Source organism: Typopeltis vanoorti, chromosome 14 (genome assembly GCF_054136105.1).
Source record: "Typopeltis vanoorti isolate ZY-2024b chromosome 14, IOZ_Tvanoo_1.0, whole genome shotgun sequence".
Taxonomy (NCBI): domain Eukaryota; kingdom Metazoa; phylum Arthropoda; class Arachnida; order Uropygi; family Thelyphonidae; genus Typopeltis; species Typopeltis vanoorti.
This window is the reverse complement of record NC_143562.1, coordinates 89,085-116,237: the sequence shown is the minus strand read 5'-3', so window position 1 is coordinate 116,237 and position 27,153 is coordinate 89,085. Positions and strand designations below refer to the sequence as shown.

General features: G+C 37.1%; 1 protein-coding gene across 1 annotated transcript in view; it reads left to right on the top strand.

Annotated features, from left to right (window-relative positions):
- Nucleotides 1–267: 267 nt before the first annotated feature.
- The window catches only part of LOC150099116 (EF-hand calcium-binding domain-containing protein 6-like), a gene marked incomplete at its 3' end in the record, with an annotated part of 67,260 nt that continues 40,374 nt past the window's right edge, over nucleotides 268–27,153 (top strand). The window contains exon 1 of the mRNA XM_090404261.1: nucleotides 268–390. Within this exon, the coding sequence (XP_090260387.1) occupies nucleotides 268–390 (123 nt within the window). The remainder of the gene's footprint in view (nucleotides 391–27,153) is intronic.

Here is a 27,153-nt window from a genome sequence, read left to right as displayed (position 1 = left end):
AATCCTGAATGAATTGTTTCCTTTTAAAAGTCTTCATTCAGGATGTGACAGCATCTCTTTATCACAGTTCATGGTAGAGCATGTTTTCAGTGGTTTTATATCCATAACAATTGGACAAGACGCTAATGGACTAATGTACTCTTTACAAATGAGAGTCATTTTAGTCTTTCCTCCGATTCTAGAGGATGGTTGATCAGGCGTAAAAGTGGTACTGCTTATCATCATGAGAATGGTATTGAAAGGGATAGACATGGCAGTGCTAGGGTCATGGTGTGGGGAGGCATTATGCTTAAAGGATGCACTGATTTATATTTGCTGGAAAAAGAGACTATAACTGATGAACAATATTGCAAAGAAGTTCTTCAGCATGTTCACTTATTCCATGGTGCTGTAAGTGAAGAATTCACTTATGGATGACATTGCAAATTCCACTTCGTACAAAAGCAGTGGAAATACTTCTGGAGACCGAGGATATTAATCAAATTGAGTGACCAGCATGCTCTCCAGATCTTTGTCCTGTAGAACCTGTTTGGGATGCAAATAGGAGATGCTTTGCTGCTCGTAAATCCCCTCCAGAAAAAGAACAAGGCCTTAACTGTGCTCTGAAGGAGCAGTGTGCCAGTTTTCCTCAAGAGCTCCTGAATCACTTTGCTGCTAAGCATAGTTTGACATTGTGGGAGCTGCATTGTAGTTCAGGGTGGAAATATTCAATACTGAAATGTCTTTCTGCATAGTTTTTCTGTAATCACTACATTAATACCTTAACTACATTATACTATAATGTAGTTAAGCTAGTAAAGCTGAATCATTCAAATAGAACTAATGAGGATATCTCTTACCTAGTGAAGAACTATAGGAGCACAGTCAACCACAAATAAAGGGTGTTGAGCAATCAACCACCTACAGATAACTGCTATGTGATCAACTTGTCCACACCCTAAATAATTGTGAATTTTTGTTTAATGATGGCAAAAAATTTGCAGTAGCATCTAGTGCCATTAATAAACTGTTAAAAAACATACCAAAAGAGAGAAAATTTCTTGAAATTATTGTAGTGGATAAATGTTGAGTGGTGCTAGTGTCCTTGGTGAAAGAGGTGGTCGTGTTTAGTTAGGCTAGAAAATGTGTTTTTAAATTTAAATATATGTGGCTTTTTGTCTCAAATTGTGTTGCAGTTGTGCATCGGTTAGATACAAGTGTCCTTCAGTGGTGTTATTGTTTGGAACTGTGTTATATATGTTGTGTTTTTGCTGCCGTTTGTTTCACTACTTCAACATGTAAAGATGGCGTTCAACAAGAAACGTATATGTCAGCAGCGGTCAGGACTTCTACGTGAAAGACTGGCTCAGCGATAGACTTTTCGCAATGGATGTGTTGCAGAAACTGCTACATGTATGTGCCAAAGAACGTGAAGGATCTGTAGTCGGTCTGGCTAAATGAGAAGAACGAAAATATCAACGTATGTGAGAAGTGTCTGGATAGGCTGGAGCGTTTAGGAATGAAAGCTGACATCGGGACCGTAGCAGAAGAACTTCGGCGGGAGTTCACGAAAATGAAAAATGACCATCTTCTGCATGAGGAATTGGAAGTGCTTAGTAAGGAGATACTGGAAGTTAAAACTGAGTTTAATGTGTTAAACAGAGAAATTAGGACTATAGAGATTACTTTAGCTGAAGTAACTAGAACAGGATTACATATGGGTGAGTCTTTGGTGAATGATGAAGTAATAAATAGTATGGGAGTGATTGGGAGTCGACAAAATAAAACCACAAGAGGTCTAGAAGAAACGAGATGTTGTGAGAGTTGGGGGGGGGTAAGTTAAAGAGTGTTGAGTAATGAAACTGGGAGAGTCGTGCTGAATAGCATAGAAAACGAGTCCATGAGTGACGCTTGTATGGACTTGAATGAAGTTAAGAGTGGTAAGATATATGGTGATTCAATGATTAAGGGTATGGAGAGTGGTATGCCTGAGGAGTGCTTGGCTGGTGGGACAATAGAAAGAGTGGCTTTAGCAATAAAGAGAGGGCATGATGCAGACAAGATGATAGTTATAGGGGTACAAATGACCTGAGTGGTGGTATAAATCAGGTAGTAAAAGATTTAAGAACATTGTTAGATATTGTGAAGGGGAAAAGTGTCAATGGGAGGATAGTGTGTGTTTGCTGCCTCGTTTTGACAATTACGAGTTAAGTAGATGAGCGATGATAATGAATCATATAATTGCAAGAATGTGCAAAAAAAGAGGTCTGGAATTTGCTGGTGTCTGGAGTCTGTTTGAAGGAAAAAGATAGTTGTATGCTAGAGATGGGCTGCATCTGAACATGGAAGGACATAAGCGATTGAAGAAGTTACTGTTTTCTGAACAAGTTGAAGTAATTGGGCAGGGAAACTAATATTGAAAAAGGTTGATTGTAAGAGAGAGAAACTTTAGCAGTGATTGTATATTTATTGATCCTTGTTCGCAGAATAAATTGCAGAAGAGAGGGAATAAAAATCAGCATGGGACTACTGAAATTTGTGAACTTGTATATCAGTTCTAAAGCTGGTACAAGAACTAGAGGGAATCTGCAATTTTTGTATAAAATGCAAGGAGCATTCGAAATAAGAGAGAAGAATTTTTGTAATTAGTCAGTGCAATCTCACCAAAAGTTGTAGGCATTAGTGAAACTTGTCTGTCAGCAGAAGATATGTTTGCTGGAATTGAATGTGATGGGTACAGTATTTTCAGGGAGGATAGAGAAGATAGAACAAGGGGTGGAGTACTGTTCATGATAGCTGATGTGTTGCAGCCAAAAAAAAGTAGTATATCAAGATGATAGACATGTGAATGAGAGTTCATTTGAGGCTGTCTGGTGTGAAATAGTGACCAACGCAGCCAAATATACAGTTTGATGCTGCTATAGGCCAGGGGGTACAGGGGATATTGAATTCATACATCAGCAAATTAGTGCAATGAGTGCAGGTTTAGTGATTATTATGGGGGATTTTACTTATGGTGATATCAATTGGAAGGAGGAATTATCACGTAGCAAAACGGAAATGGAGTTCATACATCTTTAAAAAAAAAAAAAATCAGCTAACCCATTTTTATTCCCATATACGAGGAGTAGGCAAGGCCATTTAGCCCTATTTAACTTTCATACAACGTTCATACATCTTCTATGAGATAATTATTTGAAACAGCACATAACTGAAGGGACACTGATGTTGATGTGAGAGTGTTGGACCTGGTTATTGGTTCAGAGGATATATGCATAAGTAAGGTGTCCTCGTTACTGCCAATTGGTGAAAGCAGTCATGTGGTATTGACTACGGAGGTTGCAAAATCTGTGGATTTTTCTGTTAAGAAGAGGGTATATATGGAACTATGGATTAGGCAATTATAACAAGCTTCGGAGTGAGCTTTCAGCCTCACTCCGAAAACAATATCATATTGTGTCCCCATGGTCAGGAAGACAAACAACCCAGGCGTTAGATGGATGAGCAGTAGTATCAAGCTTGATCTGCAAAAAAAGAAAATGTTATGGAGAATGTACAAAGAGAAATGCGATCAGTACACCCATGAGCAGTACAAGGCTCAAGATAGGAAGATTACCAGTATGGTAAGAAAAGCTAAATCAGATTATGAGAAGACCTTAGCCAATGAGATCAAGGGTAATCTCTAAGAGTTCTTCCACTATGTGGCAAGTAAAAGGAAGAATGACTTCGAAAGGATAACTTTAGTGGGTGCTGATGGTATTGAGGTGACAAAATCAGATGTAATAGTCAAGTTACTGAGTAATCACTTTTCAAAAGTCTGTCGCCCAAGTGAGGATATCTCTGTACCTGTAGCAATAACTAATGTTAGAATTGAAGCTAAGAAATCAAAGGTATTTAATATATTGCAAAATTTAAATGTAAAAACTGCTGTAGGTTTAGATGGAATATCAGCTCGGGTGTTGTGTGAATGTGAAAAGGAATTGTCAATCCCTCTTACTCGATATTTATCTTAAGTTTGAACTCTGGTATGGTCCCTTGGGAGTGGAAGTTAGGCAAAGTGGTTCCTTTGCATAAGGGTGGGTTTAAAACTGCGGTATTGAATTACAGACCAATCACCATCTCAGGAGTAGTGATAAAAGTATTGGAAAAGTTGGTTAAAGACAAAATTCAAGAATGGGTGGATCAGGATATGATACTCTATAGAGGCCAACATGGATTTGTTAAAGGTAGATCCTGCCTTAGCAATCTATTACCTTTTCATAATAGAATGACATCTGAGTTGGACAAAGGAACTGGCTACACAGTGGTACTTCTGGATTTTGCTAAGGCTTTTGACAGGATACCCCCATGGAACACTGTTATGCAAATTGGAGCAGATGGGAATGGATACTAAATTGGTGATATGGATAGGAGAATGGCTCAGGGAGAGATACCAGAAGGTGGTGTATGGAGGAGCCGAGTCCAGGATGAAGCAGGTGACCAGTGGTGTGCCTCAGGGCTCTGTGCTAGGGCCATTGTTGTTTAATTTGTATATAAATGATATAGGAAATGGCTTAAAGGGAGATATTCCATTGTTTGCTGATGTTGCAGGGTTGGGCAGTGCAATAAAAAATCAAGCTAATGTTGAAAGTTTGCAGGATGGTTTAAATAAGGTGGTAGAATGGGCAAAAGATAATGGATGGCAGTTCAATGTGGAAAAGTGTAAAGTCGTGCATTTTGGGATTAAAAGATTACCAGCTGTGTACTACATTGATGGAACAGTACTCCAAGAGATTGATGAGGCTGGGAACTTAGGGATGTTGGTAGATAAGGAGATTAAGTTCATGGGACACATTGCTAAGGTGTCCAAGATTTCACATAGGATTATTTGGTTGTTGAGGAACACACTGACATCCAGAGATAAAGAGGTTATTATTCCCCTTTATAAAGCAATGATACTTACTTCCACATTTGGATTACTGTGCTCAAGTCTGGTCACCTGGATTCCTTGGAGATGAGGAGGCTGTGAAGAGGGTTCAGAGAAGAGTGACTAAGTTGGTGAGTGATGTTAAAAATGCTCCCTACATTGATAGATTGAGAGCTTGTGGATTGCAGAGGTTGGTTGATAGGCGGAGAAGAGGGGATATGATAGAAACATTTAAATTACTGAAAGCTTTTTATAGGATTGATGCAGGGGAAATGTTTCAGCTGTGTGATAGTGATTGAAGAACAAGAGGTCATCCCTGGAAATTAAAGAAGAGTGTGGTTAACAAGAGTGTGAGAACAAGGTTTTTTGCCTGGAGGTCGGTGAATGAGTGAAATTCATTGCCTGACTTAGTTTTGAGCTCTTCGTCTGTAAATGAATTCAAGAAGAAATATGACAGATATTGTTTTGCTAGTTTGGGTCTCCCGCAATCAGTCTACTGATTCCATGGAGATACCCGTAATAATAATAATAAAATGTGTTTAAAAATTTGTAACATTTTGAATAATTCCAAAATGACATGTAGCAATCTCCCCAAACCACAACTAGCAGCCATCAAGTCATTGAAAGCTGATAAGTGTATTGTTATAACTGAAGCTTTCAAAGGTAATGCTGTAGTTGTTTTTAAACACATCAATTAATCCTCATGAAATGAATAAGTTAGTGTCTGACAGCAACACCTATCACTTTGTTAATTATAATCTAACAAAAAGTTAAGTTACTTAAATCTGTCACTTCTTCACCATCACACATTTAAAAAGCTCGTACTATACAGCAATCCTTCGATTATTACGCCTAATGCATTCCTTAAAACAGGCGCATTAATTGAAAATGCACTAATCGAATATAATAACCTATGGGAAAAAGTATAATTTGTTCCTCAAATTTCTTTTCAGAACCTTAATTTTTTTATAAAAGAATTAAGGTATGTCTCAGGACCTAGTTAAAGGAAAACCATGAAGCTGAAAGACAAAAAACATATTCAGAATATCAATTTTATTATTCTACTTCTTAACAAAGAATTGAGCTAACGTAGTTTGGTGGGCATTTTGTTTCTTTTTTTTCATACAACTGACGGTATGGCCCTATTGCCTCTTCTACTCTTCTGCAAATTTTACTGCTTTTCTCTTCATCAGGGTCAGCCTCTAAGCATTGCTGCTTAAAAACTTTGATTGTACGAAAAATATTTTCAAATTGTCTTCATATTCTTCAGGATCTTCCTGCTGTGCATCTAAATTTAGCAGGTTGGAATCCCTCAATTCTTCAGAATGAGATTTAATTATCTCTTGGACATTATCATTGTCAATCTCATCAAAACCCAATTCATGTCCACTGTTGGCAGTTTCCTCAACAACATTATCCATTTCATTTGAAAAGTTTCCGAAATCTTTTGCACAATGTGGAAGAATGTGCTTCCAAACAGCTCGCATATTGCTTGAAGTAATTTCATTCCAATATTGATGAATATTTTCATTAGCAAATTTAACATTAAATTTCTTCCAGAATTCTACTAATGTTATATAATTCTTACCAGATGTTGCTTCTGTTGCCTGTTTAAATGTTCTTCTCAGGTAGTATGCCTTAAAGGTTGCGATAATCCCTTGGTCCATAGGTTGTATGAGAGAAGTTGTATTTGGAGGTAAAAATTTGGAACATGTTATACATGGAAGTAGAGTAGCATGCCATTAAAAATAACTTTATAAAATGTTTTAAATCGATAACTAAATTATTTTATTTCATTCTGGAGAGTGATTTTTTAAAATAGTTAGCCATAAAAATGTATAGATTGAAAATTTTTCAAATCTGCAACATTTATTTTTAACATGTATATGGGTGCACTAATCGAATTTTACAGGCACACTAATGGAATTTAGGTATCTAAAAAAAATGGCGCACTAATCGGGGGCACGCTAATCGAGGGATTACTATATTATGCACACACACTCCTAGAATTTATGGTGTTTCTAAAGTATAAAAACATCATATTCCACTCAACCCAATATTTGAAAGTACTGACAGCCATAGCAAAGAAACTAACATGAACAATAAAGAGTTGGTAGATCATACCCCTTTCCTATATAAAAGACAATTAACACTTCAGAAACAAATTAAAAACATAATGCTCAGCAAAGATGATTTATTAGTGAGTTTGACATTTTCCCAGTTTTTACAAATGTTTCAATCAACGACACATTTCTTCTCTTACTGAAGAAATTCCTGTCTGATATTATGACCCTCTTTGACCAAGTATTGCATTTTGGTTTGCTTAGTGTGGCAAAATAATTTTTCCCTACAAACAGAAGGTACAGCCATAGGCTCAGCACTGTCCCATTTATTACTAATTTTTATATGTAAGCTTTTGAGCAAAGTGCTCATTTTGTTACTTTAAAACCTACAATTTGGATATGTTGATGATGTTTTCATTATCTGGCCACACAGCCACCATATGTTAAAGATTTTCCTCAGCCACCTCAACAAACAACATGAATGCATGCAATTTATCACTAAATTTGAAAATTAAATCTTACTTCTTTTTTGGATGCACTTGTTACATGTCTTCCCTCAGGGCCTACTGCAAGCTCATACATATTATGCCTATACCTACATACTAACTCTTTCCACCACCCTTTACAAAACCTCACGTCACTTCTTCTCTTCTTAAGTATTCTGAAGTTGAGCAGGTTCTTCTCTTAGCAGTAGCAAAAACTTTCCTTCTACTTTCTTCTGTTCTGCGCCTTCAAGGTTGTGTATTATACCTGTCTCCATTCAGCATGCCATGCCACCTAGCATTGTTTTCCTTACTCTTTCTCTGGATCTTTTTCGTCTATTTTTCCTTCGATGGCATCCCTGATGATTCCATATTCTCTCAGAGTATGTCCGATCCAGTTTCCCTTTCTTCTTTTTATCCTCTTTAAAGACTTTCTTCTTCTGCTCTTTTTAAGACCTCTTCATTAGTTATTTTATGTCCATTTGATTTTTTCCATCCTTCTCCAAATCGACATCTCAAAGCTTTCCAAAAGGTAGTGGCCCTTTGCCTTTAATACAAAGCATCATAGATCTCCTCCAGGAGATGTGCTCAGCATTAAGGGTAAATATTAAGATTAGTGATCAGAGCTTATTCTACTTTTACCATGAGTTGCCTTGGTCTTGCACTATGTGCAGGGTCAGCTAGACTTGAAACACTTGCAGCCTCAAACTTGACTTGTTTGTTTGTTTGCTTACTTGGGAAATGGAGTAAAACCAGGTTTAAAATAGCTTGGTATCTTTAACATTTATTATACCCAAGGTAAAATACTTCTTACATTTATATCTCCTCCTGAGATTTTTATTTAATAAGGTTAAAACACCTTATGGTAACTTGTTCTGGTAAAATACTTATAAGCTCTGTATTACTAAAATCTTGGTATTTCTAGCCTGGCTCCCACTGATGAGACCTCAATGAAGGTCGAAACCAGTCTGGGTAGTGGCCCCTTGCCTTTAATACAAAGCATTATACATCTCCTCCAGAAGATGTGCTCTGCATTAAGGGTAAATATTAAGATTAATGATCAGAGCTTATTCTACTTTTACCATGAGTTGCCTTGGTCTTGCACTATGTGCAGGGTCAGCTAGACTTGCAACACTCTCAGGCGCAAACTTGACTTGTTTGCCTGTTTCTTACTTGGGAAATGGAGTAAAACCAGGTTTAAAATAGTAGCTTGGTATCTTTAACAACTTAATTTCTTCTTTCTTCAATGTCCTAGTTTCAGCTGCATATAGGACAACACTCCACACATAACATTTTATTAGTCTTTTCTTTAGGTTTCTTTCCATTTTACTTCTGAATAAATTTCATTTCTATTAAAGGAATCTCTTCCCATCGCTATCCTTGCTTTTATGTCACTTTTACATGCTAATCACACTTCCTAGATATTTAAATGTCTTTACTTGATTCAATTTTTCCCCATTTATTTTGATATCCATATTTGCCTGTTTCCTTGCTACTTTCATTACCTTTGTTTTTCTTATGTTAATTTTCATTCCATAATTAAGACAGGACTCCAGTAATCTGTTCAACAGGTGTTGTAGTCCTGTTTCAGTATTTGATAATAATGCCTTGTCATCTGCATATCGTATTGCAAATATCTGTCTAATTCCAATCTTTATTCCTACTTCTGAATTCTCCAGTGCTTCTTTTAACATTGCTTCGGAATACATGTTAAACAAAATTGGTGACAGAGAACAGCCTTGTCTTACTAATTACCCAATGATACCTTGTTCTGTTGTATCATATATGTCTCTTACCATGGCAGTTTGTCCCATGCATAGTGAAATGATTAGCCTTCTGTCTTTCCAATCTGTGCCAATCTTTTCCATTATTTCCATCATCTTATCCCATTTTACAATTTCAAAAGCTTTTTCAAAATCTGTATAATAGATATTAACTTCTTTATTCACTTCCAGACTTCTTTCACTTATTATCCTTAACAGTCCAATTGCATCTCTTGTTCCCCTACCCTTCCTGAAACCAAACTGATCTTCTCCAAGAAATTCTTCCACCTTTGATGCACTTCTCTATGTTAAGATTCTCATAAGTATTTTTGATGTATGGGAAATGAGACATTGTTCTACAATCCTTGCATCTCACTTCAATACTAACAACCTAAAAAAACAGTTCTGCAAGAATTTGCTCTGATGCACAAGCTCTTAAGCAGGAAATATAAATTATTAGCAATACATTTATAAACAATGGCCATAACAAAAATGCCACCAATAAAATTATTCATAACACTGTATCTGAAATGGAAATAATATAGATTATTTTCATATATAGATTTTTTTCTGTACATTAAAGGGTTATCAGATGAAATGAATAGAATATTGATGAAACTGGACACACAATTCCAGAACACAAATGATGTGATTTGAGAGGCAATTTTTTTTTTTAAATCAGGCCTCTTGGATCATGCTAATAAATCTAATTCCCAGGCTGGTTGCCACATTTGTTAGTATACCACTCTCCAACCAACAGGCTTTAGGTTCGAACCCTCTGTGCACATGGATATTTGTGATTGTTATAGATGGGAGAGAAATTTCATTTCCCAGATTACTGTAGTGCTTATTGGAGGCCAGAAGGTGCTTGAAAAAATTCCATGTTTGCTCTATGTAACAAATAAATAAAAATATAAAATTAATAAAAAAGAGAAAAAGCCTGCCCCCATGTATTTGAAGTTTTCACCCTTTTGCAAATAGGAGTGACATAAAAATTTACAAAAGATACTGTTCAGCAGAGTAGCAAATAAAACTTGCAGCCCATTTCCTGTTTTCTCAGTAACTGGCTGACTTTTTTACTTATGAGATTATGTTCAAAAAAAAAAAAAAATCAGCTAACGCCTTTTTATTCCCGTATATACGGGAGTAGGCGAGGCCATTTAGCCCTATCTAACTTTTGGAGACTGAGTGGGCAGTTCAATCTCCACTGGTACCCAATCAGAGACAGATGGCCCAAGGCTATCACTAATTAAGCGGTACGCAGTGAAGAGAGACGGCTCAAATGTGCCGCCATCTCGTGGTCTCTAACCCTAACACAATATATTTAATGTCTGAAATAATGTGGGTTCTACGGTCGATTTTCTTGAGTTTACAGGACGAAAAACCCGAGTTTCCGGGAGGAAAAACCTGCTTGCCCATGCCAGAGATCGACTAACTCGGGAACCGGTCGAAAAAAGGCTTAGAAAAATTTCCTCTAGTCGCCGACTAGACTCGAAACCAAGACTTCCTTCGTGCGGCCTAGCGCGGTGGTGTGCAAACGCCACATCCACTGAGCTAATTGAAATACAGCAAAAACAAGATATTCAAATAATAATTTGATTCTTGATATAGCACAGATTCTACTCAAGAATCTAAGGATAGTCTGTCAGGTAGTAGTATCAAAACTTGTTAATGTTCAATAATTGTGATGTCAGGTCTCTTGTGTTCTAAAGGCTGATCAGTTTGTATTCTAAAGTCCTAAAGAATTTTTATTGTTTTGTTTTCCAGTACTGTCTAGATTTTATGCTGCCACTAGTTATCAGAAGTAGGAAACCTATATTTTTTGCATACATGCCAATGAATTATTTTGAGAGCTTGATCATGGCAGTATTTATATTCAGTTTGGGCTATCTTGCTGCAAGCACTGAGTAGAGGTTGAACAGTTTCATCTTTCTAATCACATAATCTTCATTTACATAATCTGTTATTATTGATGTTCTTGATTTTTGCTGTGATTGCATTAGTCTGTGATGCCTCTTCTTCTACAGCTAAAATACATCTTTCTGTTTCTTTCTTTTTTTTTTTTTTTTCAATATATATCCATGTTGTAGCCATTGCCACATCTTGGTCATGGCAATTTTTTCCCAGTGTCATGCAGAAATTGCCCATGGATGGGTTTACTTTTCCAGCACATATATCAGTTATTTTGCTGTTCATTTTTGTAATTCTATTTATTTCCTGTTGCTTTTAAAAAGCTTTCTTGTGAAATAGCTTGAAGCATTTGCTCAGTGCTGTTGTAAATGTAATTTTTCTAAAGTAATTTCTTCTTCAACAATTTGTCTAACTTGCAGATCCCATCTACCTGTTCTTCTTTGCAGATATAGCTGGTTGACATACAAAGTGATTTTTAATGCTATGTTTAATGTTAACAACATGTCTAATCAGTTTGTAGATGTAATGCTAGATGCAATGTTATTAATTTTTGCACTTTGCAGTCGAGTTTATCCAGGCGTTCTTTCATTTTATCTACTACAGCTGGCTATTGGATTACTGGTACAGTTTAGAAGTTCATTGCTCAAATTGTGTTTAATCTAATAAGCTTTGTTCTGATAACATTCTCGACAATTTTCTTGTATTCCACTGCCATTTGTTGTTTAACTTTCAAGAGGAGAATATCATGGGCTTCTAATATATCTATTTCTCCTGATTATCAATTAAAATAGCTAATGTCATTAATTTTTCCTCATATAATAAATAAAATTCCATATTTATCCCAATAAAATCCCATTTTGAATACCCTGATTGAAAATACAAACCATATTCAGTAATGAGTCTGTTTGCTGTTCCAGTTTTCCATATAACTTCAAGTCATTCATATACAGCAAATGGAAAATTTGAATGTTATCTTTAGGAATTTCATATACAAGTTTTCTTTTCTTAAAAATCATAGGCCACACATGGGCTACTCAAACATATCAAAGAAATGTTTGAGTAGCCCATGTGTGGCCTAATCAAAGCCATATACAATGGAAAAAGAATGTCCTTACCTCTACAAGTCCTCTGCATCATTCACAGATGTCTTTGTGCTGTCTTCACAATTTTGGCAATGTGTCCCCTAAATTTCAGATCCTTATCCACTATCACCCCAGATCTCTTATATCCTCCACCTCCGACAGTATATCGTCACCAAGCATGCATCCCATCTTTGTTTCCCAAATTTTAAAACCTTACATTTTGCACCATTGAACTCGAATCCCCCATTCCCGTGCCCAATCACTCAATATATCTTGTAAGGCCATAACATTTTCTCTACTCTTCATGATTCATCCCAACTTTGCATCATTTGCAAATAACTGAATTCCTCCATCCAAACCTTCGCCAATATCATTAATATACAAGTTAAACAGTAATGGCCCTAAAACAGACCCCTGAGGCACATCACAAGTGACTTTCCTCTTCCTCTTCCTGGATATTGCTCTCCCATAACAACTTGTTGATACCTATAAGACAGCCAGTCTCCGATCCGATGTACTAATCTAATATCCAATGCCATCCGCTCTAGTTTGACTTTCAACTTAGCATGCAGAAATCTATCAAAAGCTTTTGCAAAATCTAAGTATTACTGTGTATCCCTCTCCTCTGTCCAAGGAAGCAGTCACCTTATTGTAATAAGCAAGTAGATTACTAAAACAGGACCTCCCTTAAGCAAATCCATGCTGTCCATCAAAGATAATACCATTGTTGTCAACCCAATTCTGGCTACTAGTTCTCACAAGCCTCTCCAACAACCTAACCACAACACCTGACACACAGATAGGCCTATAATTTGATGCTTGAGTTCTGTCACCTCCCTTATTAAGTGGCACAATCTTGCCCTCCTTCCACTCCTTAGGAACTTGACCCAGTGCAAGACTCATTAAAAAAATATGTCAAGGCAAGTGTCAACCCCTAGGCACATTCCTTCAGAATACATGGTGATATATTATCAAGTCCCACAGCCTTATTATCATCTAGTTTGCTCAACTCCCTATACACCTCTTGCTCACTTACAGTCAGTCTCTCCATGAAGTCGCATTCACAAGATTGAAAGACCTTTATGAACTGCTCATTTTTCACAACAATGTCTGGTCAAAATTATGCTCCAAATATTTTGAAGTTAGCAAGACAAGAACATGAATATCTTCCCCAAGGTGTGTTCAGAAATTCATAATTTATGTTTTTATACTTTTTAAGATATATCTAAATGCTTTGCTCAGAAAGAAGTCAAAGGACACTCTCCATGGGCAAAGCACATTGTGCCATGTGATGATTCATATTTTTCTAGCTGGCATATATTGGAAGATTATTATGCTCCCAAGTCAATGCAACTGTGTCCGGGTGAAATTGATGGAGTTTGAAAGAGGCATTATGATAGGAGGCGGTAAAACCCTAACATAGTAAATGCTGTTAGATCTGCCTGTCCCGAGGCATTAGGTAGTAGCCTTGCCACTGGACTTACCTGGTAACAGTGGCGTAGCTAGAGTTTTTGCTGCCCGGGGCGGATCCTGAGTTTGCCGCACCTCTCAATGCACACCAAAAATACTACAAAAAGTCAAAATGACATAGGAAAAGAAATTAAAACACTATGCTTTTAGTGTTATGTTTATTTTAGTTGTAAGTATAGTTGTTGAAAACTAATTATTAATTAAGTAATACTCAAAATTACTAAGTTAACATAAGTAGAATAATCGTCAAGAAATAAAATTGTCTCACGTGAAAATTGCCGCCCAGGGCAGACCCCCCCCCCCCTCTACATTCCCATCACTACGCCAGTGACAGGTTAGTAACCTGCCCTGGAGAAATTCAAAATACTTTCAAGTCTCATGCAAAGAAAAGCCAGACGGACTATCAGGGAAATGACCACAATTCAAGAAACTGTAAACGAAATTGGAAAAAGGAACACATGATGAAGATTGCAACATGGAATGTGAGAAGCATTGCAGATGAAGAAGAACTTGATAAACAACTAAATCAAGCTAACATAAAGATATATAGTAACAGAAACAAAGAAAAAACAAAAAGGTACAAAAGAAACAAACAACTGTATACAAATCTACAGTGGGATAAAAAAAAAGAAAGAGCAAAAGCAGTATAATGATTATGGTACATAAATCCCTGAAAAACAATATTGTATATTACAACCATTTGAATGATAGACTAATAGAAATTAGATTCAAGACATTAAGAGGCCACATAACAATAATTGGTGCATATGCACCAGAAGAGGTAAAAGAAGAAGACAGTAATATATTTTATAAAGAATTACAGAATGCCATAGATAAAACAAACAAAACTGACTATTTACTACTAGCAGGAGATTTAAATGTCAGGATAGGAAACAAAAAATACAAAACAAACAGGTAAATTTGGCAAAGATATGTGTAATCAAAATGGTCGCAGACTTGGCGATTTTGTCATTTATCATAATATGAGAATAATGAATTCAGCATTTAAACACAAGGAAATACATAAATATACTTGGTCAGCCCGCGAATACAAATCAGTAATTGACTATGTCATTGCAAATTTTAAAGTAGCGGAGTTAATTTTAGACATAAGACTTAAGAGCAAATTTGATTCTGATCATTGTATGGTATCAGCAAAAATTTGCTTTAAGCCAAAGTGGCTAAAAACACATAAAATTTAAAATTCTTACCAACAAGCTACAAAATTTCTTCATTACAGAATCCACAAGTTAGACAACAATATCAAAAATGCACAAGCTTAAAAACAGAAACCACATATGAATCAAATGATAGAGGATGAATGGGAAAATTTGAAACAAATTCTCACAAAAACAGCAACAGACACCTTAGGAATAAAGTGCAAATGGATTAGAAAAAGAGGACTACGAGACTGAAACAAAGAAATAGAAAATATAATAAAAACAAAAAAAAACGGACAATTACCAGAAATGGCTAAATTCCAAAACAATAGAAGCAGAAATAAAGTATAAAAGAAACAGTGCAATTGCAAAACGAGAAGTAAGGAAAAAACATAGAGAGAGATGGAATAATTTCATAACAGAACTAGAAAAGGATTTATTTAAGTGATGACCCAAAACCTATAAAGTAATAAAATACATGAATAAAGAAATAAAAGAAAAGATAAAAATGCAAACAATAGATTTAGAAAAATGGGTGACCTATTTCCAAAATCTCTGGACAGATGAGAACAATGAATTAAAATTTTATAAAACAAAGAATGCCCTAATAGAAAATATAATGTAGAACTGAAAAATACAATAAAGTAGATAAAAAATAGGAAAACGCCAGGAGAAGATAACATAAATATAGAACTATACAATAATGCAGGTGAAAAATTTAATGAAAGACTTCTGAAATTTTTTAATATGGTTTGGATGTCTGGAATAACTCCTAACTCTTGGAAAAAAACACTGGTTATCCATTCTATAAAAATGGAAATAAAGAAGATTGCAATAACTATAGTGGAAATTAGTCTGCTGAATACAGGATATAAAATATATGCAGGAATATTAAAAGAGAAGCTAAGCAATATCGTAGAGGGCAAACTACGAGAAGAACAAAATGGTTTCCAAAAAGGCTGATCCTGCATAGATCCAATTTTTACTTTAAAATTATTAATAGAAAAGAGAAGAGAATTTCAAAAAGAAACACACATAGCCTTTATTGATTATGAAAAAGCGTTTGAAAAAATTAGCAGATAAAAATTATTTAAAATATTAACTGATTTAAACATACCAAACCAACTTTTACAATCCATTCAAGAAATATATATACATCATCATCATCAAATTCTTGACATGTACCCTCAAGGGGTGAACAGGATATGATAGTAGTACATGAAAAAATTACATCATTAGTAACTTCCTATCTACAATTTTCCTCCAAATCAGTCTGTTACTTGTCAAGACTCCAACATTGTCAGATCTTATATTTCTATCATCTAAGGCACTTTGTACTGTATCAATCCACCTATATCTTGGTCTTCCTCTGGGTCGTTTTGCTGCCAACCTGGCAGAGAACACATGTTTTGCTAATCTTTCCTCGCCCATTCTGTTTAAGTGACCATACCATCTGAGATTAGCTCTTCTAACGCATTCCTGGATGCCGACAATGTCAAGTTCTTTCCTAATATCCTCGTTTTTAATATGATATTGCCACTGATGCCATCGGGTCATGCCTCTAATCTTTATTAGGACTCTCATATCTGCAGTCTCTAGTCTTTGGTCAAGTGTTTTACTTCTAACCCAGCTCTCAGATCCATAAGTTAAAACTGGTTTGAACACTGTGTTGTATACAGCTAATTTAGTGTTCCGACTAATTTCTCTCTTATTCCATATGAATTTATTCAATTGACTTCCTACCATACCAGCTTTGTTGATTCTGTTGTCTATTTCTATATTTAATTTACCATCTTCACTAAAAATCGTGCCTAAGTAGCTGAGTTGTTTTACTTGTTCCACAGGTTCCCCGTTCACAACACAGCTGACATTATCAACAATTCTACATATTTTCGTGGTCTTTGTCTTTTTAATGCTGACCATCATACCATATCTATTACAACAGTTATTCAATTTAGTCAGGGAATCTTGCAAACTTGTAGCGGATTTATTCAGAAGTATAACATCTTCCGCATAAAGCAAATAGCTAACATTAACATCTCCAATTCTGATATCATGTTTAATACCACTTTCCTTCATAATATGATCCATATAGATAATGAATAACAGAGGGGATAATGTACATCCTTGTCTCACACCAGATTTAAACATTAAACCATCTTCCTGGACATCCTTCAATTATAACTGTTGACTTACAACTCAAATATGAACTAAGTATTGCTTGATATAATGCCCCATTGACACCATATAACTGTAATGTATTGAATAGCTTCTTTCTTGGCACCTTGTCATATTCCTTTTCCAGATCGACAAAACTTAAATACAGATCTTTTTATATTCCCATGCTTTCTCGACTATATGTCATAAAGTGAAGATCTGATCCTGACAGCCTCTATTTGACCTGAATCCAGCATGTTATTCACCAAGCTTTTCTTCCACAATTCTTCTCAACCGTTTCTCAAGTATACTTTATTATTATTATTATTATTATTATTATTATTATTATTCAGGCCTCCAAGGAGTCAAAAGACTCATCGAGGGAGGTCCTTTCTAAGACATAAAGTCTGTCAAGACTCATCGAGGGGAGGTCCCCCCCCTGAGAAACACAAAGTTTATCATACCACTCCTTAAACCCACTGACCGTTCTCGCTCCCACCACTCCATCAGGCAATGCATTCCACGGCTCAACCACCCTCCACACAAAGAAACCACTCCTTACCCTCTTGCTCACAGTTTCCTTTCGTAACTTCCAGGGATGGCCTCTTGTCATCACTCCTTCCCGCTGATCAACCAAGCGAAAGAACTCCCCAGTGTCAACCCTGTAACCACCTCTCAACAGTTTAAAAGTCTCAATCATATCACCTCTCCTTCTTCTATCCACCAAACTCTGCAGTCCACATTCTCTCAGCCGATCCTCATAACTATCCTTGTACAGTCCTGAAACCATCTTTGTCATCCGTCTTTGTATCCTTTCCACAGTTAATTTATCCCCTTCAAATCCTGGGGACCAAATCTGAGAACAATAGTCCAAGTGTGGTCTGATCAGAGACTTATACAACGGAATGATAACCCTCTTATCTCTGCAGGTCAGTGTCCTTCTCATAATAGCAGCAATCCTCTGTGTTACCTTCACCACCTTTGCAATATGTCCCCTAAACTTCAGGTTTCTATCAATCATCAACCCCAGATCTCTTGTCTCCCCTACTTCCTCCAGTATAACTCCTCCCATAGAGTATGCAGCATCCCATCGATGTTTCCCAAACCTCAAGACCTTACATTTTGCTGCATTAAACTGACACCCCCATTCATTTGCCCATCTATCTAGCTTATTTAAATCCTCTTGCAGGGCTACCACATCTGCACTATTACTAATAATCCTTCCAAGCTTCGCATCATCTGCAAACAACTGAATATCCCCCTGCAATCCACTGGCTATGTCATTGATATAAAGGTTAAACAATATAGGTCCTAGTACTGAGCCCTGTGGGACCCCACTTGTAACCCTCTGCCTCCTGGAAACTGCTCCACCATACACAACTCTCTGATACCTATCAGACAGCCAATCCTGAATCCAGTTGACCAATCTGACATCCAGACCCATGTGCTGCAACTTAAATATCAGCTTATCATGTGGCACCCTGTCAAATGCCTTCGCCAAGTCTAAGAAAATTGCAGTATATGCCTTTCCCTCATCTAATGCTCTTGTAACTTTATTATAAAAGGGTAGCATATTGCTAAAACAAGAGCGTCCTTTCTCAAATCCATGTTGATTCTCACAGATAACATTACCCTCATCTGCCCAATGCTGTACACGGTCCCTCACTACTTTCTCCAAGATCTTAACAACTACTGATGACACACAGACTGGCCTATAATTAGACACTTCCAGTCTGTTACCACCCTTATGCAATGGCACTATCTTACCTTCCTTCCATTCCCTGGGCACCTTTGCCAAAGCCAGACTTTCATTGAAAAGCCACGTTAAAGGTACTGTCAATTCCCTAGCACATTCTCTCAAAACTCGTGGCGAAATACCATCCAGTCCCACAGCTTTACTGACATCCAGAGTACTCAGTATCTGAAACACACTCTCCTCCTGTACCTCCAGACCTCGTACCAGTCCTATCCCTGTAGCATTAAAACTGACTCCTCTAGGATGAAATACTCCAATAAAGTGTTCATTGAACAATTCCACTATGTCCTCTGCATCAGTCACTCTATTCCCATTTTTATCACACAATATCATTCTTCCACAGTCATTTCTCCTCCTACTGGCCACATAGCTAAAAAATTCCCTAGGATTTTCTTTGGATCTTAAGGCCAATCTCCTCTCATATTCCAGTTTCGCTTTCCTTACCACACGAGTCACTCTTCTGGCCTGTGTCTTATATTCCTCATGCATCTCTTCACCTGTCTCCTTATATCTCTTCCATAGCCTCTTTTTCGCATGCAATTCCTGTTTAATATTGTACTTGCATACATTTTGCCAGGAACACTGAGTAGAGAAATACCTCTGTAATTCTCACATTCAGTTTTATTTCCCTTTTTATATATGGGCACTATTAGAGCTCTACTCCAATCATCGGGAATTCATCCCTTTGTCCAGGCTTTCTGAACTATGCAGTGCAGCCACTGTAAGACTTTTATACCACCATACTTCAGCATTTCTGGAGTATTATCTACTCCTGCTGCCTTTCCACAGTTCAAGCCTTTGATTGGCATTTTTCTACTTCAAGTATGGATATGTATTCCTGACTGTATGCCTGTTGAGTGTTTTTTACCACTATGCTATCACTGCTTGTTTCATTTAGCAATTTTTCGAAATAATTACTCCATACTTCAAGGATATCTCTTTCTCCTGTTTTCATGTCACCTTTATCATCACTAACTCCTTTTACAGAACTCTTTCCTCCATTACTAAGCTTCTTCAACAACCTCCAGAATATCTTACCTCCTTCTTGATATTTATTTTCTATGTTCTTACCAAAGTCCTCACCATGACTTTTGTTTAGCTAGTTTTACACAGTGTTTCGCTTTCTTACATTTGTCTCTGTATTCTCCAAGAGCAAAAGCTGACTTATTTGCCAGGAACTTTTGATATGATTTCTTCTTTTCCTTCACTGCCTCTTTAACTTCCTGTGTCCACCATGGAGTCCTGATTTTCTATCCTTGCAGACAACCTCACCACATGCCTCTCTGGCTGAATCAATCAGAGTTTTCTTCAAGGCTTGCCACTGAATCTACAAGGTTTGGTTCCTGTTCTCAAACGCGCTCATTTTTTCTTCAATAATCTTTAAGTATGTTAGTCTACAATTCACATCTGAATGCTGCTCAACTTTTATTCATTTTAAAACTTTCTTACATGTTATTCTTTTCAATATGAAATTCAATTTTATCCTGCTCAACACTAAATAGTGATCGCTTCCAATTTCAAATCCTCTGTACACTCTGGTGTCTCACCAGGGAGAAAACATCACTATCAACAATAACATAGTCAATGAGACTTTTCTTATTCCTTGCCTCCTCTCTCCATGTGAATTTTTGCACATGTTTATGTTGGAACATGGTGTTAGTAATAACCAGTCCATGTCCTGAGCAGAAATCCAACTTTGAATAAGAAACTCAAAGTGTTTCATGCCGAATATAGAAACTATATAAAGTTCGGTGATTCCAAGTGTAAGCAAATACCTGGATAGTGTAGCAACTGACCCTTAAGGTAGTGCAAGCTGAGGCAACTCATAGCAAAGGTGGCACAAGCTCCGATCACTATTCTTTATATTTACCCATAATGTGAACTTAGCTCCTAGGAGCTGAGTTCACATTATGGGTAAATATAAATCACTACCCTGCTCCTAGGAACTGGGTAGTGACATACATTATGAGAGAAGGTCACTACCCAGACTGGTTTCAACCTTTATTGAGGTCTCAGCAGTGAGTAGGTAGACCTAGTTAATAATAATAATACCAAGTTTGTAGCGAACTGAACTTGCATCCCTTCTATGAGAATTGCCAAGAGGTGTCCTAATAAATTACTAAATATATGAAGAGCCAAAGGCTTCAATTCAGCAACATAACTTATTTAAGTTAAGGGATATTACATCCCATGTTGTTTCTTAATGTAGAACAGTAATACAGCTCCTAGGAGCTAAGTTCACATTATGGGTAAATATCAAGAGTAGTGATCAGACCTTGCTCCACCTTTGCTATGAGTTGCCTCAGCTTGCACCACCTTAAGCGTCAGTTGCTGCAATATCCAGGTATTTGCTTACACTTGGAATCACCAAACTTTATATAGTTTCTATATTCGGCATGAAACTCTTTGAGTTTCTTATTCGGCTAAGAAACAATATGGGATGTAATATCCTTTAACTTAAATAAGTTATGTCGCTGAATTGAAGCCTTTGGCTCTTCATATATTTAGTAAGGTATTTGCCATTATTATTAGCTTTGCTCTTTTCTCCAAATTTTACCTAAATATTTTTGTATGTCTGACAATCATTTCCTACTCTGCTATTCAGATCCCTAACAAGGACCAACTTTTCCTTTTCCATTGTGTCAGTTGATTTTTCTAAAGCATCAAAAAATTCCTCCACTTCTACCTTAGTAGAATCTTGTGTGGGACCATAAGCACAAATAAGTCTCATTGTCCAGTTCCCCATTCTCATATTTGCCCACATTACTCTACTTGAGACTGACTGCCATTCAAGAAGATTAGCCTCGTATTTTGTGTTGAATACTATGGCTACTCCTTCTTTTCCTTAATTGTCATTGCCTGAATATAACATTTTGTATCTATTGCTCAGAAAGATCTCACCAGTTTTTGTCTTTTTTGTTTCAGTCCTATCATGTCGATCTGGTACTTATCTAATTCTTCAGCTAGCTTCATTCAGGCTTCTTATATTGATAGTACCGATCTTTAACTCTGGTGATGTTGATTTGCGGTGTGTTTTCAGATTACAGGAAATAAAATAGCAGTTAAATTAGAAGACATCTCAGAATGGAAATATACTTCAAGAGGAGTACAAGGATGTACTTCTCACCTCTGCTTTTCAATATATATATGTAAATAAAATTATAACAATCTGGAAACAGTATAACCCATTTGGTATACAAATAACCCCACAAATGAAGATAGATACACTACTGTTTGCAGATGATCAAATAGTATTAGCTACATCAGAAGATGATTTACAAAGATCATTAAAATCATTAAATAATATCTCAAAACAATATAATATGACAGCATCTAAAAAAAACAACAATAATGGCATTCAAAGGAGAAAACCCAATAAGAAGTAAACTATGATAGATAATAAAATATTAGAACAAGTAAATACTTTCAGATACTTGATATGTGATTTATCATACGAAGAAGAAAAAGACATAGACAAAAAATATCAAACTTTGTTAAAGTAAATGGCATAATAAATAATATATTTAAGCCATCCCTAGTATAAACACACACTAGAATCATCCTATATAATATCTTGTCAAAACCATTATTATTATTATTATTATTATTTCGGGTGACTCCAAGGAGTCGACAGACTCATCGAGGGAGGCCCTAACATCATGTCAAGAACAACTGTTCGACATTCACACAATATCTATCATACCTCGCCTTGAACTCATTCACAGTCATAGCACCCACAACAGACTCTGGTAGTATATTCCACTCATTTACCACTCTCCAAGTAAAAAACCTAGCTCTAACACCCTTGTTAACCACGTTCTTGCCCAGCTTCCACGTATGGCTCCTAGTCCTTCCACCACCACTCCTATTCTCAAAAATATCTTCTGGATTAATCCTATAGAAACTCTTCAGTAATTTGAATGTCTCAATCATATCACCCCTTTTCCACCTATCAACCAATTTTTGCAACCCACAAATCTTCAATCTGTTCTCATAAGGTTCATTCCACAGACCTGCCACCATCTTGGTCACTCGTCTCTGGATCCTCTCCACCTCCTCCCCTTCAAGAAGAAACCCTTTCGCCCATATCTGGGCACAGTAGTCCATATGGGGTCAAATCAGGGCTCGATATAGAGGAACAATAACTTGGTTTGTCTCTGCTTGTTAAAGTATTTTTCAGAAGCCAAGTGATTTGATGAGCTGATTTAGCCATTTTTGCGATGTGCCCCCTAAACTTCAATTCCCTATTCACCAACACTCCCAAATCCCTGGCCTCATCAATCTCCCAGCTTACGGTTCCACCAATGTGATATACTGCCGCTAATCTTTCAAAATGCATACCCTTGCACTTTGCCACATAAAATTGACATCCATTTTCCCTAGCCCAGTCCTCCAAACTATCCAAATCATCCTGCAAAATTTTGACATCCTGTGCACTCACAATTGCTCTACCCATCTTTGCATCATCAGCAAACAAGTGAATACTTCCTCTCAGATCCTTTCCTATATCATTAACGAACAAATTGAAAAGTAGTGGTCCAAGAACAGAACCCTGCAGCACACCACTAGTCACAGGCCGTCTTTTGGACTCCACTCCTGAATAAACCACTCTCTGGTATCTCTCCATCAACCACCCTCCTATCCATCTCACCAACCCTATATCCATCCCTATCTGCTCCAGTTTACTGATTAGAGTTCCATGTGGTATCATGTCAAAGATCTTGGCAAGGTCTAGTAGAATCACTGTAAACCCATTACATTTATCCAGTTCAGCCGTCACTGTGTTATAAAACATGAGCAAGTTAATGAGGCATGATCTACCCTTCACAAAACCATGTTGCCCCCATACAGTATCCCATTTTCATCTATCCAATCCTGTATTCTTCTCTTGACTAGTTTCTCCAAGACCTTGACAACGATTCCTGATATGCTAATCAGTCGGTAATTTACAACAGTAGTCTTGGAACCTCCTTTATGCAGTGGAACTATTTTCCCCTCTTTCCACCCCCTCGGGACTAACCCAGACCCTAGACTCAGATTAAACAAAATGGACAAGGGTATTGACAAATCTTTAGCCGTTTCACGTACGACACGAGCTGGTATACCATCCAATCCCACAGATGTATTGACATTGTTTTGCAATAGACTACTCATCTCAACCTTATTCACCACAATTCCCGTATAATCTATTGGTTCATTCAATTCTGCAATGCCACCACCTGGATGATATACTCTTGCAAAGTGCTCGCTCAGTAATTTAACTATATCAACTGATTCGATTACCTTCCTTCCATTGGCATTCTTTAAAATCATTCTGCCATATACATTTTACCTTTTACTTGCAACATATCGAAAAAATTGTTTAGGATTCTCTTTAGCCTGCATGGCCAATGTTCTTTCATAATCCTTTTTTGCTCTTCTTACCACACTCGTTACTCTCCTGGTCTAGGCTGTATACTGTTCATGTGCCTGCCGGTCACCTTTCTCCTTAAATTCCCTCCATAGTTGTTTCTTTTTTTGCAGCTCAAGCTTAATGGTGTTATTCATCCATTTAACTTCTACTTGATTTATTATTCGGACTCTAGGTATACAGTCAGCCATTGCTTCATGCAAACACTTTTTAACCGCCTCCCATGCACTGTCAACTTCTAGCCCTTACAGTTGTACATGCCATGCCACTGTATCAATCAATCTCCTAAGCTTGTCATACTTACCAGCCTGATAATTCCACATGTACCTTGTCTTAATTGTAAATTCCACACCTTTAGCTACCTCCCAAGTCAAGACCCCATGATCACTCTCACCAGTAGGTGGCGACGTGGTTATATTCATTACAGCCAAATTCTCAGATGCAATTACTAGATCAAGCACTCTCTGACCCCTAGTATTTTCCATTACATGCTCTTGCAGATAGTTATCTCTTAATAACCGCATAAAATCCAATTCCTTTCTCCCATGTGTCCTCTCTCCTCCTTCCAAGCAATGTTACCATAGTTGAAATCTCCCATAATAATTAACCTCCTTCCACTCATTTCTTCTATTTGCTTATGCATACTATCTCCACCATCTATTCCATCACCTGGTCTATAGCAGCACCCAACTGTATATTTTGTTCTGCTAATTTCAATCTCACACCAAATAGCCTCAGATGTGCTCTAGTCTCTATCTTGCAGTTCCACTTTTATTCTCCTTGGCTGTAGCTCATCCGCTATCATGAATAACACACCCATTTTATTCTCCCTGTCTCTCCTGAGCACACCATACCCCTCACATTCAATCCCACTAGCTGTGTCATCTTCTGTCAGCCATGTTTCACTAATGCCAATAACCTGTGGTCTGGAAGTGCCAACCAAGGCCAAAAATTCTTTCCTCTTGTTCCTAATACTTCTGGCATTTGTATACATGAATTGTAGAAGCCGATTTGTCCCTATTTTGATGCCTTATACTAACTATCCCATTCTGATTCATGGTCTTTCCTTGGGCATATTACACACATTCACACACTTAACGGTCTCCCTAAAATCTGCATATCTACTTCCCCACTCCCTTAATAACTCTAGTTTCCCTGGTTCTATACATTCACTTCACTACATTCGACAACACCTTTTCAAGTCTCTGTACACCAAATCCATTCAAATGTAAACCATCCATTTTATTTAACTCCTTTCGCCCACAAATTCCACACCACTCATAATTAACGCATAAAGTCATTGGCAATTATGGCTCTCCTTCTATACTCTTCACTATCATACATCGGCAACAGACTCACCATCCTGACTCTCTCACACTTTTCTTTTGCTACCTCAAGCAATTCCTTCACATCCTCATTATTGCCTTTTTGTTTCCTTTCAAATCATTTGTTCCCGCAACCACTATCAATTCCTTCACTCGCTGTTTTTGCATTCTAATTGACTCACTGACATTCTTTACGTTTGCACTGGGTTGCGAAACATGAACCATAAAAATGAAAGACGAAATTCTCAGAAAAACAGCTGGATATACCAAGTGGGACCATAAAACAAATGAAGAAATTTTACAATCCCTGAAAATAAAACCAGATAATTACTACATAGGATAGTATAAACAGAAATGGCTAGAACATTTAAATCGAATGGATGACAGCAGACTACCAAAAATATTATACATATACAAAATAAGTGGAAAAAGAAGAATCGAAAGACCAAGAAAGATTTGGCATGAGACCAGAACAGGCCACATGGCCTAAAATTCATGTTAGGAAGAGAAGAAGAAGATGATAGGATGCAATGTTGCAGACCTACCTGTATGAAATTTTATTGTTGACAAATTGGGTCATTGCAGGTTGACAATCAGTGATACCATACTGAAATGGAAGAACAGAGATTCACTTCAAGTGCTACTGATAGTGCACAGCTCACCATACACACCAAGCATGACTACGTAGGATAGGGTGATTATTATTATTATTCAGGCCTCCATGAAGTCAAAAGACTCATCATGGGAGGTACTTTGTAGAAAATACAAAATCTATCATTCCACTCCTTGAACTCATTGACCTTTTTGAAGTTTATTTTTCACTTGGTTAGAGTATAATAAATTTAGTTTAATCCTTTATCCAAGTGTGAGCAAACAAAGTTTGCACCTGAAAGTATCTTCAAGACTGTGGTAAGGTGGTACAACACTAGGGCACTCCTTGCAAAGGAGGAGCAAGCTACCAACACTCCTATCTCAGTATCTCCCATTAATGCAAAACACATCTCCTTGCAGATATGTCTAATGTTATGCATTAAAGGGTCACAACCCAGACTAGTTTCGTCTTTTATTGAGGTTTCTTCAGTGGCAGCCAGGCCCAAGTGGAGATACCAGGCAGAAGCATTAGCAGGTCATCTCTACCTATAGAAGTTGCCAAAGAGTGTTCCACCCTTTTTTAATAAATTACTCTGGATTTAGAGAAAGATGTTGAAAGTTTATTTTTCACTTGGTTAGAGTATAATAAATTTAGTTTAATCCTTTATTCAAGTGTGAGCAAACAAATTTTGCACCTGAAAGTATCTTCAGGACTGGGGTAAGGTGGTACAATACCAGGGCACTCCTTGCAAAGGTGGAGCAAGCTACCAACAATCCTATCTCGTTTTGCATTATGGGAGATATTGAGATAGGAGTGTTGGTAGCTTGCTCCACCTTTGCAAGGAGTGTCCTGGTGTTGTACCACCTTACCCCAGTCCTGAAGATACTTTCAGGCGCAAACTTTGTTTGCTCACACTTGGATAAAGGATTAAACTAAATTTATTATACTCTAACCAAGTGAAAAATAAACTTTCAACATCTTTCTCTAAATCCAGAGTAATTTATTAAAAAAGGGTGCACACCATTTGGCAACTCCTATAGGTAGAGATGACCTGCTAATGCTTCTGCCTGGTATCTCCACTTGGGCCTGGCTCTCAC